At 48.3% G+C, this 13666-nt stretch overlaps 1 protein-coding gene across 2 annotated transcripts; it reads left to right on the top strand.

The window, feature by feature from the left end:
- Positions 1-1368: 1368 nt before the first annotated feature.
- ZIC3 (Zic family member 3) lies at positions 1369-12762 on the top strand. Of its 2 annotated transcripts, none has more exons than XM_030807480.1 (3): positions 1369-2994; positions 4134-4297; positions 5131-7335. In XM_030807480.1, exons 1-3 carry the CDS (start codon positions 1935-1937, stop codon positions 5308-5310), a joined length of 1404 nt encoding a protein of 467 aa, XP_030663340.1. In that variant the 5' UTR covers positions 1369-1934; the 3' UTR covers positions 5311-7335. The 2 variants fall into 2 exon arrangements, with proteins under 2 accessions (XP_030663340.1, XP_030663341.1); XM_030807481.1 differs by lacking the exon at positions 5131-7335 and adding an exon at positions 12337-12762 and having other exon boundaries at positions 1626-2994.
- Positions 12763-13666: the final 904 nt, after the last annotated feature.

A 13666-nucleotide genomic window follows, 5' to 3' on the forward strand; every position in this document is an offset into this window, starting at 1 on the left:
CGCAACAGACAGAAGGCGAGGGGACTTTCACACACACCCCTGGAAGTAAATCCTTAAGGGGTAAGCAGTCCCTGAGGTCACTACATGCTTTACCTTCTCCGGGTAGGAGTAGAAGAGAGTAAAGCCTTGGCTGTTCAGAGGAAAGAAAATTCCATGTCACAGTCCCCATTCAGCATCAGCACCCCCCAACACGACTTTTGCATTTGAAAATGTTGAGAATTCAAAGCTGATTAGCCTAGTGATTTTGAAACCACCCTGATACTGTGTGTGTCTAGTGTGTTTATTATGTGTTTAGTGTGTTGTATGCATGTTTTGCGTACACGGGCTAAGTGTTCTTTGCATGTTTTGTATTTGTGGGTATGTTTGCTGTTATGTGTATTTGCTCTATTGTGTTTAGTTGTGTGCCTGTGTTTACTGTGTTGTGCGTAGTTTATGTTACTGTGTTGTATGTGCTTACTTTGTTGTGTTGTGTGCGTATTTCATGTGTTGTGTTTGTTTCCTGTGGTGCGCTTGTGTTTACTGTGTTGTGTGCTTGTTTCCTACTGTGCGCTTGTGTTTACTGCGTTGTATATGTTTGCTGTGTCGTGCCCAGTGTGTAATTCGGGAAGTGGGCAGCGGCGAGTACAGCCGCTGCTCACAAACTAAAGGTTCAACGCTTAGCGCAGACGGAAGTAACCGAGATCAGCTCTAATTGTAATCGTTTCTTCTCCTTTGGGTCTCGGACAGCTGCCGACAGGTTGGGGGCATAAACGGCGAACTATCCTGGCCTGGGTCCCGGCCTTGAGGCCATCAGAACTCGCAGTGATTAGGGGTGGACGCAGCGGCTGGACCGGGAACGCGAAACTGCTGCGCTCTCCCCAGGATCTGCGCCCTGCAGCTACAGAGGGGACATGTTCTCAAGGTGGTGAAGCAGCAGGGGCCCAAGCGGGACTGGACGTTGAGCGCCGCGTCTCCTCCGTCGGCGCAGCAGTGGGACCGATCCTCGCGGGGCAAAGAGTTTCTTTGGCCAAAGCGGGTAAAGAGCGCGCAAGGGGTGGGGGAAGGCCCGCGAGAGGCCCGGCGGCGTCCCGCCGTTTGCCGGCTGGAGCCTGGCCCCAGTTCCCCGCAGCCACTCAAGCCGGGTGGAGCCCACTCGCGGCCGCCCGGCAGCCGCCGCCTCACCTGCCAGGCACCCGGCGGCTGCCCAATCAGCGGGGGTCGCTCGGCCGCGGCTGCCATGTTCTCCGCTCCGCGCTGCCAATCAGCCTCGCGGCGGCCAATGAGAGGTCCGGCCGGAGGTCAGGTGACCGCGGGCCAGCTGGCTCCCCATTGGCGCGCGCCTCACGGCCTCCCGCTCGGTTTATGTGCTAGGAGTGAGTGATTGACTTTATCAGTCCAAGGACATTACTCTGGAGGCGAAGAGGCTGGGACTCGCGCGGCGAGCGGCAAGCGGCGAGTAACGAGCCTGCCTACTGCCCGCTGCCCGCCTGCCGGCCGCTAGCCGGCTCCGCCACTTGGCGCAGCCCAGCCCGGAGGCCGGTACCCAGGGAGCCTCCTGGCCCCGCGGTTCTCTGCACTCGGGGAGAGGAGGGGTGCCCGGGACAGGATTGGCAAACTCCGCCCTCCACTTACTATTTTGCTTATTTTTCTTTGTGCGCGCCTGTTAGTTTGTTAAACCAGATCTAGTCCCAGAGTCTTTTCTCCTCCCTTCTCCTCCCTCCTCCTCCCCCCGCCAACACCCCCTCCCTGCTCTTTCTTCCCCTCCTCCCTCCTATCCCTCTGCAGGAGACTCTTGCAGTGACGGAAAGTTGCAGCCCCTGGTAGCGCCTTGGGGGTCTCCCCGCAGTGTCCAACCGCCGCCACCCCTTTCCGACTACGGCACTTCGGAGATCTCCTCCTTCGCCGGTACCCTCTCTCACTTCGGCCGGATCGCCTGTGCCCAGAACGTCCCATCCATGACGATGCTCCTGGACGGAGGCCCGCAGTTCCCTGGGCTGGGAGTGGGCAGCTTCGGCGCGCCGCGCCACCACGAGATGCCCAACCGAGAGCCGGCAGGCATGGGGCTGAATCCCTTCGGGGACTCAACCCACGCTGCCGCCGCCGCCGCCGCCGCCGCTGCCTTCAAGCTGAGCCCTGCCGCGGCGCACGATCTGTCTTCAGGCCAGAGCTCGGCTTTCACGCCGCAGGGTTCGGGCTACGCCAACGCCCTGGGCCACCATCACCACCACCATCACCATCATCACCACGCCAGCCAGGTGCCCAGCTACGGTGGCGCTGCCTCTGCCGCCTTCAACTCAACGCGCGACTTTCTGTTCCGCCAGCGCAGCTCCGGGCTCAGTGAGGCGGCCTCGGGTGGCGGGCAGCACGGGCTCTTCGCCGGCTCGGCGAGCAGCCTGCATGCTCCAGCTGGCATCCCCGAGCCCCCTAGCTACTTGCTCTTTCCCGGGCTGCATGAGCAGGGCGCTGGGCACCCGTCGCCCACAGGGCACGTGGACAACAACCAGGTCCACCTGGGGCTGCGTGGGGAGCTGTTCGGCCGTGCTGACCCATACCGCCCAGTGGCCAGCCCGCGCACGGACGCCTACGCGGCCGGCGCGCAGTTTCCTAACTACAGCCCCATGAACATGAACATGGGCGTGAACGTGGCGGCCCACCACGGGCCCGGCGCCTTCTTCCGTTATATGCGGCAGCCCATCAAGCAGGAGCTGTCGTGCAAGTGGATCGACGAGGCTCAGCTGAGCCGGCCCAAGAAGAGCTGCGACCGGACCTTCAGCACCATGCATGAGCTGGTGACACATGTCACCATGGAGCATGTGGGGGGCCCGGAGCAGAACAACCACGTCTGCTACTGGGAGGAGTGCCCCCGGGAGGGCAAGTCTTTCAAGGCGAAGTACAAACTGGTCAACCACATCCGAGTGCACACGGGCGAGAAGCCCTTCCCATGCCCCTTCCCGGGCTGCGGGAAGATCTTTGCCCGTTCTGAGAACCTCAAGATCCACAAGAGGACCCACACAGGTAAGGGAAAAGAGCAGGCGGGCGTGGGTTCCACTGGCGATACCCCGTCACGCAGCGGACTTACAGCGCGAGGGAGAGAGGTGGCGGCCAGGGAAAGGGGCGACGCCCCGCAACGGCCGCTCGAAAAAGAAGCGCTGTCAGTGACCATCCAACCCAGCCCTCCCCGTCCCGTGGCGCCTTTGCCGAGTTCTAACTTCCCGGGCAGACTGCTCTGCGGTCTCAGGAACTAATTGGGACCTTCTCGCGCCCAGGAACAAACTGGCGCCGCCTCTTTTTGTCTCCCTTTCTGGGTTACCGTGAAGGGACTCCAAATGTGTTGAGAGCATATTGCTTACAAGCGACTTAGCTCTCGGCACACATTCGTGGAAGGCAACCATAGAAATGCTAATGAAAACTAACTTTCGGTTACTTCCGCTTTTTTTACACTTGATTGGCACATCTCCTAATTAAATGACATACTTTTGTCAAACTATTTTTATTTGGAGTTCCAGGTTCAATTCAGTCCTCCGGGAGGAAAGCTACAGCAGTTTCGTGGGTTGTTCAGAACATCTTGTAAAACTGTCTGGAGCCCCCTGGATGGATGGATGGATCGATCTATCTATCTATCTATCTATCTATCTATCTATCTAATTTTTTTCCTCAAACATTAACTACGACTACCCAGGCTTTTTAATATCGGGCTTAGCCAAACCGCTGCATTTGAAAGAGGCAAATTAAAAGACACAAAGAGGCTGAACGGGATTGTCCTGTCTGGGGCCCATTGTCCCGCCGGGCTCGGTGACATCGCCGAGGTGGTGGCGGAACGTGGCCGCGCATTGGGAGCCCTGGGTCGGGTAGGGTGGAAACACAACTTAGGGGAAACTTCGGAGGAGCCAGGGGCTTTCCCTCCTTGCAAGAACAAAGACATGGTCAGGTTTTGGGCCGGCCCTGCCCCACCCCCGCCCCGACCACCACTCCCAAACCCAGCGGGCTCAACCTACGCTCTTCATTTCTCTCCAGGGAAAACAGAGGCAGCAGCAGTCCCCAGTCCGCGCTCCCTTTCCGGGAAGACCGCCGGGAGCTCAGTTTCCGGCTGCTTGCCTCTGGGAAACTCCGGCGCTGACCGTATTTTACCCCCCTTGGGTTTTTGCCTTTTGCAGGTGAGAAACCTTTCAAATGTGAATTTGAAGGCTGTGACAGACGCTTTGCCAACAGCAGCGACCGTAAGAAGCACATGCATGTGCATACCTCGGACAAGCCCTATATCTGCAAAGTGTGCGACAAGTCCTACACGCACCCGAGCTCCCTGCGCAAACACATGAAGGTAATTACCTCTTTATTAGCGGTCGGCGGTTTGTAAACACTCGGCCCGACGCCGGGCCGCGGAACGGAAGCGCCCGCGCTGCCAACCCTCTGTCCTCCACGTTAAATCCGATTTGCTCCAGCAGTGACACCTTGAACCCATTTTGGGGACCGGGCGGGGGTGGGGGTGGGGTGGGGGTGGGGGTGGGCGGGAGTGAGCAAAGTTGGGAGGGGGAGGAAGCGGAGGGAACAATCGGTTGTTTACTGGAAAGCTCTAGCCGAGCTCGCCTGGGCTTGCGGGGCTGCAGTGGCCGCCTCTTCCCGACTCAGCCCGCGGTGGGAACCGAGAGTAGCCGCGCCGAACCCGAGGGTGGGTGGTTCATTCGCTCTTTGGCTTCGGATAAAACAATAGGGCCGAGGAGCGCAATCTGATTCCCACACATTTGTCTGCGACTTCGCAGCGCTCAGGGCCCCTGTGCCACCTTCTCTGTACCTGCTTTCCCAAGCCGAAACGGGCTTGGTGAAACCTGGGCCCGGAGTTAGTATTTTATAGGACCTCACAGTGTAAACTGCTTACCTCACTCCATCCGCGGAGAAAGCATTTTTGAAGTGGCATGACCAAAACGGAATGCTTTATTCCTTTTCCATACCAGTCTTAGGAGCAAAACTGGTTTTTGGCGAACATCTCCGGGTTTTCTAGACATCGGTAATATGGATTTTTTTTTTAAAGCAGCATTTTTCTTTTAAGTGGGTCACTGGGCGGTCTTGTTGTTACAGTGCTCGAATTCTCTTGTTTTTGCTTGCACATTGCCAGTTGGAATTATATTCATTATAATATATACATGTTAATTTTAGGTTCATGAATCTCAAGGGTCAGATTCCTCCCCTGCTGCCAGTTCAGGCTATGAATCTTCCACTCCACCCGCTATAGCTTCTGCAAACAGTAAAGATACCACTAAAACCCCTTCTGCAGTTCACACTAGCACCAGCCACAACCCTGGACTTCCTCCTAATTTTAACGAATGGTACGTCTGAGGACAAACACAAACCCTGTTAACTATAGAATGGACCAAATGCATTTTTAAAAGAAAACTGAGACCAATCAGATGGAAATGGAGTTTTAAGGCAAGAGGCCATATATAGGGCTACATCTTGTTAATTGCAATTGTCCAGGAAGGTTTTGGGCAAGATCCAAAAGTAGCCATGCCCTTTTCTCAGGATAGAAAATGTTTTGGCATTTGAAGCATTTTTTACAAAATCTTTACACTACTTTTTCTTCCCCTTCCTCTTGCTCTCTGCACACCCCATTCTTAAACTCCTGCAATTCATTTTAACACTTGTCCTGTTTCTTGAGAGGAAGTTATAGAAGGCTTGTTGGTGGTGGTGATGTTAAACTGATGGAAATTCTTTTTCGCCTTAGTGGTGATTGTTTAAACTCTCACAGTCTTAAACCGTGCCAAAGTCCTGTTATGTCTTGAACTTTTCCTCAAAGCATTACACTTGTGAATGTATTTTTGTCTAATAGGGTCGAAACTGTTGTTCAGTATTTTTTCAGGCTGAGGATGTGATGTTACTCTACACAGATTGTGACGTTTAGTATACAGTTGCCTTTTGTAATAACTTTTTTTTTTGTAAATACATATCCATTGATGCCATATTTATCGTTTGTAATTTAATTATTGCTACAAGTGCCGGGAACTGAACAATATTTATGGATAAATGTTTTCTAACAAATTCTGTACAGCTTTTGATTATAACTGCTTTAGCATTAAAAATTTATTGTTTTGAAAGAAGAACACAATTTACAATTTTGGAACCACTGACTCCTTTCTCTTGTTTTGTAACAGCCTTCTTCTACAAAGAGGAGATGTGAGCAAATTAAATCTTGTTTGTTGGTATTTATAACTCACTCAGATCCCTTTTTTAATTGTTAAATTATTTTTCTATTACAGTATAAATTCCTTACAGTGTCAGTTTCCATCTGGGAAGACTCTCCTTTCTTTATCTCTATCTCAGATGGTTGTTTAACTGCGAGTTTAAATGTGTTTGTCCTGGATTTTCGGCATGCAAATCAAATATTACTGATCAATTCAGTTAGTGGCCATGACATCTCAATCTTGTACTTCAAAGACTGAGAAGCTGGATTTAATCATCCCTGCCCTACATATATAAACATAAGGTAACCTACTGAATTTTATGTCCCTTAGTTCTTTATTACCTTACATAAAAATGAAAATTGCGGCAGGATGCATGTCTGTCTGTTCTATCTAGAGATCACCCATATACCTTTATATGTTTGTATCTATGACTTATCTAATCTGCCTATCAATCTATCTAGTAGCTATCTATATATTTTCAAAAGATAGCTTATGTCTGAAACAGTGGTGATGAGTAAGGCCAGTTGAGCATTGCTTACTTATGGTTAAAGTGCTTCTTAAAAGAACCATAGTCCATTTACAATTTTGGAAGGCAAAGGCTGATTTGTTTGCTGTATATAGTTCAATTCATAATTATCCATAACATTTATATAGCGGTATAATAACCAGCAGTTCTGAAATGATGCTATGGGAAAAAAATTGCAAAATATGTATTTTTAAAGTTCATGATTTGTAGGCAAACATGTTAAGAGCATTGTTTCCATTAAAATCAATAACAATGAAAAACGGTTGTTTGCTTTGTGATAAAATGTTAACAATCCATTTAATCTTCAGTGAAGCAACTCGTTTGGACAAACAGTTCTTTTACAATGGTTATATGGAAAAGACATTGATTGCTATTTTGGGGGGCTGGAGTGGGTAGAGTATTGAGACCTTTTTTATTAGGGTGCTGTTTGTTATTGAGAGCCCAATCTCTGCATGAATAACAGAAAGGTGGACATAAGAAATTGTAAAGTATTTAGAAATGTATTGAATAGGCTTAAGTACCTCCTTTAAGGGGCAATGCTCTAGGTTTTTGGTGGCAGTCAATTTGGTATTATATATGATCATTTTCAATTCTAGAATTTTGTTTATTGTTCTTTTTGAAGAAATAAAGTCTTGGCACATCTTATTTATGTTATAACATTTTTGTATTTGGTGCCTGATTTTTTTTCATGTTCAAATAAATCAATCTAAAATTGAAATGCTTACAGAACTTCTGATGATTAAAAGAAACTTTGATTCTGTGAATGCAGTTGAAGCAATCTATTTAAGTTATCTACTGATCTTTGTCAACAGACAATTAATTATTGACAGTTTCTAATTGCAAATTGCTTTGGAGGCTATTTTTTGTTAGTGGAGAATAATGGGGTCTTTTGCATTTTCTTCCACCAATATCCAAGCCTGAATGCTACGAACAGAGATTGGGATGACTACACATGTGATGAGCAGGTAACCTGGTCAGTCTATCACTCCCAACCCAGACATTCCGATCTTGACCTTGACATTGAGGGTGCTGGACCAGATTCCTATTTCAGGCTTTTTCCTTCACCTCAAACCAGAGACCATTTTAAATGCTCAGCAAGTTCTCAGAAAGTATATATTCATAAGACTGGCTCTAAGTGTGTTCCATTGTGAAATCTAAATAGTGTATTTTTCTTCTGAACTGTACAATGAACTTCCATAATTTACCACTTTCTCCATGAGTTCCCTCCCCCACCCTCAATCTAACCTAACTTTACATGGAAGTAGAGCCATGGGTACAGGATTCAACCAAAAACCTGCCTCCCTTTCAATTAAATGTATTAAATATCTCCTCAGGAGACAAAGAGCAGTTTGATCTTTTCTTAGTTACCTGAAATTATTCTACCATAAAATTTTACAGGAAAGTACTTGAGGGTCCTAAGAGGGGAAGATATCAATTAAATGAAAAACAATTATGATAACCAATATTAGGAGAATATAAAAGTTTTGCCCCTGTACATGATTACCTCTAATTTGGGTGTAGCATCGTATTTCTCAAAATCATGTCCTCCACCCTTGTCATTTGTGGTAAAGAAAACTCCTTATTTTGATAGAAAGCTTTTCACAGATTTCCCCCCTATAATCTGGCTCTGGGAGTGCACATTTACATTCTTGAATATTCAGTAAACAACCTTAGAGAGTAAGTACCCCCCCACACACAAAAAAAAAAAATCATAAATGCTCAAGCCCGAGGCATGGGCCAGGCTCTTAGTAATCAACTTGTTACTTTCCCTCTTGCACCTTGTAAGATCTTTGTTCAAAGTCCCTTTTTCAAAATGAGTGATTTTTGCATAAGATTCCCACTGTTAGGCAAAGGGAGGTGGCTATTTCCACGCAAGACAGAAGTTTGGCCTTCATCCAGCTTTGGAAGGTTAAAGATCAGGACAGGGTCCACGCTAAGCAGGCCGGTCGATCTAAATTACTAAAGTTGGACATGAGTGAGCAGAGACCTCTGCTCACAAAGCATCCCAGGAAAGTTGGAGTGTTCAGGACTTCCTCGCTCCTCCCCCTTCTCCCTTCTCCCCGCCTGATGTCTCTGCCTCTTCGCCCTGGCTCTCTCTCCCCCTTCTTAAAAAAACTCCCTAAAACAGAGGAGCAAAGTCGAAGGGCCTCTTAACATGTAAGTTTGTGGAAGAATCGCCAGCAGCGTGCCCATCGCCTGAAGAGAGAGGTTATCCTGGCACCTAGACTGGTTTCCTCTCACAGGTTTCTGTCCCTCGAGTCCCAAGCCTCCAGTGAATCCTTGGCCGGGGCCGGGGCGGAGGCGGCTAGGCCAGGCGTTTCGGAAGTCGGGGCTCCAGCTCAGCTGTCCTTGGGCCCCTCGTCGGGGCTCCCGGGGTCCCTGTCCACACACCAAGTTCTTGCAAGTCTCTGTCGAGGCTCGGGCGGGGGGGAACGGACCTCATTTCCTAGGGTCAATTCTCTCGCGGTCTCTGCCCGCTGACCCTTTGACCTCCACCTACAGGGCCCTTGGCGGCCGTAAGCCGGCGGTCGCCCGGGCTCCGAGGACGCTTCGCGCCCCATCGCCTCCCGGCCTCATTAGGCCGGCGGGGCTGTAAAGCAGGAATCAGCCTCTGCCTAATCCGGACCTGGGGTCAATACGAGCCCAAACAATGGTGAGCTCCGAAGGCCACTGCCTAGCGCTGGCCGCAAACTTTGTGTTCAATTCAATTTTCTAAAGCGGTGGGGTTGGGGGCAGGGAAGTATTCGTCCACCCGAAGGCCGCTTGCGGCTCCCGGGGCTCATCAGCGAACGTCCTCTCTCGCTCGGCCCCTCCAGCCTCTTCGCAGCGCCTGGGATAGAGGGGGCGGCGAGGCCCGGGGACTGGTTGTCGGCCCGCGCGGGTGCCCAGGGGCCGGCGCAAAAGGGGCCGCCCCCGTGCCGGGAACAGACTTTGAAGTGGGTTTTTAGCGCGCACGTGTGAGAGCCGGGCCAGGGCCAGAGCGGGGACCCGCTGGGAGGAAAGAGGAGGCTCCGGCCCGGGCCCCAACCCCTCCCCCGCTTCCCCGTGGCTCCGGCCTTTTCAAGCCGCGGCCGGGGGCCCGTAGGCCTCCCACACCCACCCCCACTCCCGCGCCCTCCCCGCGCCGCGCGCAGGCGCACACCTCGCAGCCGTCGAGTCGGATTTTGCAGCGAGGGGGTTGGGGATAGAGTTGAAAGCGGCTTTGCAGTGCCGCGGCCTCGGTTGAGCTGGGAGGGAGGGGAGGAGAGGAGAGGGATGTGGGAAGGGGGGCTGGTTTTGGGGCGGCTCTCGAGTCGTGAACATGGCGGCCGGATGCGAACCCCCGCGGAGCGCAGCAAAGCGCAGCAAAGGCTGCAGAACTGTTGTGTAGTTTAAACTCCCTTGTTATTCCTCAGCTCTGGGCGCCTCGCGGGGGAATGTAGGTCGTGGCGGTTGAGCGCAAAATTGTTAAAAAAGCAGAAGCGAAGAAGTTCTTCCTGGGCATTCTCCTGGGAAGTTGGCGTGAGCTTTTTGGGTTTGGGGTTCCCATGGGACTTGGACAAAAAACCCGCCAGAGGCCTCCCCACCCACCTGGCCCGACTTAAAACGCCCCCTCCCGGAGCTCCCATGAGTAGTGGATGCCATTTCGAGTTATCAGGACCCGGTCGGGATTCCACAGAACCTTTGAGTCCCTAAAAATGCCCCAAGAGTGGACAGTATGTTCTCTTCCAGGACAGTGGCGAAGCCTATGAACACGTAGGCACCATTTTCCAAGAAAATGCCCCGGCTGTTAGACAAGTGTGCCATTGCGAGTTCGACCCCTACACGTTGCCCAGGCTCCGTTTTCTGTATATCTCATTTAAACGTGAGCCTATGAAAATTGGCACTGTAGCTTTGGTGTGTGCCCTAACAGCTGGTGATCTTATGTTAAGGGGAAAAAAGGCCAGAATTCCGAAAACTTTAATTCAGCTTTTGCTTAACTGCCTTAATGCTGGCGTTGAAAGAACCCCTGGTAGCTCTGGGATCTCGAGCTCGTGTTTTCTCCGTCGAAAAATGCTTCGGATTCACCTTCAGATGTGTCTTTCGTGAGGAAAAAAAAATGTAAGATTTTAAAAAGTGTAGTAATTGAACCTCAGCTCCTCTAGGAAAATAAGCGGCACGAACTCTTCCAGGTTGGGTCTTCGTGGAGACCAACGGCCAAATGGAAAAGTCAGCCCTCTTGGGGTTATCCAGTGTCACGCATTTGGGCTCCTGAAGGTGTGGGGCAGTTCCCGTGGGCCACCTTGGGAAGGGCCCCAGGTGGGTGGGCAGGTCATTAGCAAGGCTGGCCCAGATCTGGGGGGAAATCTGCAAAACAGTGCCTTTATCTGCAGAGAACAATTGATGGGGTTGTCTTTCCTCCTTTTCAGTGCACAAAGAGGACGGCTTTGGAGCAAGAATTTGGAATATGCATTTAAGTTGTCGTGCTTTGCATTGGAAACCCATGGGCAATTAAAATAAGCATGCCCTGTAGTATTTTCTGTCCTTTTCTTATGTGTGATTCCTGCAAGTCAAAGGAGGCCGGAGCCTCTTCAGTAGTTTGGAAACTTGTTTTGAAATTGCCACCAAGCCGATTTTTTTTTTCCTGTGGGTGAAGTTTCCTTCCCCGGTTCACTCACTCCCCCATTCCCCACCCCCTCGCTGGAATAGAGTATTGACATCTTTGAGAGATCAAAGGAAGTAAATGGTGCTTGCTGTATACTCTATTTTTCCATTCTGTAGTGTGAACCCTGAGGTTTGAGCTTTTTTCTGGTTAAATCTCTTGGTACCAAAAGTGTGGAAAATAAAAAGTTCATTAACTTAAAAAAGCTTTAGCCAATGGTTAGACAGGGGTTTGTCCCTTTAAGAGCTACAGAGCCCAGATCGTTTCTTAAATTGACTTTAAAGTCGAGCTAAGATGCATTGGTGGACTGTTTCCCCTGGATACCTGCGGTGTTCTTTGGGTCATTTGATATGGTAAAACTGGTTGATTTTCATAGGAGTTATGTGAGTGGAATTTCTGCAAAACCGGGCAAGTGATAAATTGGTAGAGCTCTTATATTTGTTTGGATGACGACTCCAAAGGGCACTGCTTTTTTACCGAGGTTTGGTTCTGTCATAACCATTGAAATTTACAGCTTGGAAAACACTAAGTTTGCTGGAAGCATTTAAACCGGGGAATGTTCAGAGCACTTGGACTAATGGTAACTTTTAACAGAGGAACATACATCCTTTGAATATTAGAGAAACTTGTTTCAAAAAATCTGTTGAAACTGAAGAAAATCTCTTTCATTAACATTTAACAAACCAAGCAGTTTTGTATATTTTTAATCTGATGACAGTTCAACCTATTTACACATCTGATGAATGGAGAGAAATGTAAGCTTTATAGTAACTATAACAATAGCTTTCACCGGATGGCAAATTTATAATATTTGATCTCTAATAGGGTGTGTGTCTTGTGTCATATGTTTTATTAAAATACAACCTGCGTCAAGACCATTTGAATTTGAGGTGTTAAAAATAAAACATTCCATCGTGTTTTATTATAAACCAGAGTTTAAAACAACATATTCATGTAACATTTTATGACATTTTTTTCTAAGAGGAAATGTGGCCTGTTTTGACCTATCTGCAGTTCACTTTTTGTTTTTTTGCCAGTGTTGTCCTGCTTGGTATCCGGGACAGTCTCTAATTCCTGACGAAGAACTTGATACTGACGTTGGTATGCAGCAGCCAGCCCTCCATAACACTACCTATCCTAAATGCAGGGTTAATGCCGAACCTACTGTGCAAGAAATGATTTACTGATGAGGTTTCAAAGAAAACCACATCAATTTGGATGTCTGTTACCTTGAAGTGATCATTTTAAGAGTAGTAGCTTCTTCCCTAGGTATAAAAAGACTATTTTCTTCTTTTGGTGTATTTCATCCTGTGTTGAGCAATCATTTGTGAAATGAAAAAGCAAAAAAACTCCCCCCAATTTAGGATTTATAAATGGGAAGATGGAGGTGAAGACTGGCCTAATTCATAACCCAGTATGCATTATCTCATGCATTGTGTTGACCTTGGTGAAAATCTTTTTCAAATACCACAATTCTATATGTAGAACTAAAGTGTTTAAAACTAGAAACATGAATTGTTGTTTTGTTAATTTCATGTTTGTGCTCTGAAAGCAATACCCAGGATCCCTTCAATTTTTGTTTGACTTAAATAAAACCATTTAAATTATTTTTGTGATTATTGTTTTATTAAAATGACAGTAGCCCCTAAGTAACTTTGATTAGCCTGTTGACTTGGGACAATTTATATTCAATTCACATTTTTCACGATATAGCTGGGCTTTCACTAGGCAATAAATGGGAGTGGAGGGGAACCGGCCTAACAAACCCCAAACAACTGTTTTGAACTCACAGTGTTTTCCCAGAGGGGTTCAAGGCCAGGTGCTGGGAAGGCCAGGGGAAGAATTCAGAGTCAAGGATTGATTGGAGTGATTAGAAGAAATGAAAGGATGCAGGAGTTTGGAGGGAAAAAAAGAGTATTTGAACACCAATATATGGGTGAGAAAGAGAGGGAAAGATAAAGCTGAAGATAACCTGAAAGGTGAAAAGAGTGCCTCTGTGGCATCCAGGGAGGAGACATTGCAACATTACATGTATATTATTCAGAAGCCCTGAAGTGGTTTTTGGGGCAGACAACTTGGCACAACCATTGATTAGAACACTTAGAGAATCATGGAATATAGGTGTTATTAAAACACAAGTTGTCATTAATTAACTGTAATGTTAGAGAAGATGAAGACACTACAGAAAAATTATTGGAACTCCAGATACTTGATTTCTCATTTTAAATTTAACATCTATAATCTAATGTAATCTGTGAATGACTGTCATTCTATTTATTTGGCGTGATTATGTGATGATGAAGTATTGTAAAATTGCAGCCTGATAGAGTATATTACTATTGGTTCTTTAGATCCAATTTTATTGAA

The sequence above is a fragment of the Nomascus leucogenys genome, chromosome X, assembly GCF_006542625.1.
Source record: "Nomascus leucogenys isolate Asia chromosome X, Asia_NLE_v1, whole genome shotgun sequence".
NCBI lineage: Eukaryota > Metazoa > Chordata > Mammalia > Primates > Hylobatidae > Nomascus > Nomascus leucogenys.

Coding starts and splice junctions, on each gene's coding strand:
- ZIC3 (XM_030807480.1), top strand. CDS start 1,935: ATGACGATGCTCCTGGACGGAGGCCCGCAGTTCCCTGGGCTGGGAGTG. Junction 2,995..4,133: donor CCACAAGAGGACCCACACAG/GTAAGGGAAAAG, acceptor TGCCTTTTGCAG/GTGAGAAACCTTTCAAATGT. Junction 4,298..5,130: donor CCCTGCGCAAACACATGAAG/GTAATTACCTCT, acceptor TGTTAATTTTAG/GTTCATGAATCTCAAGGGTC.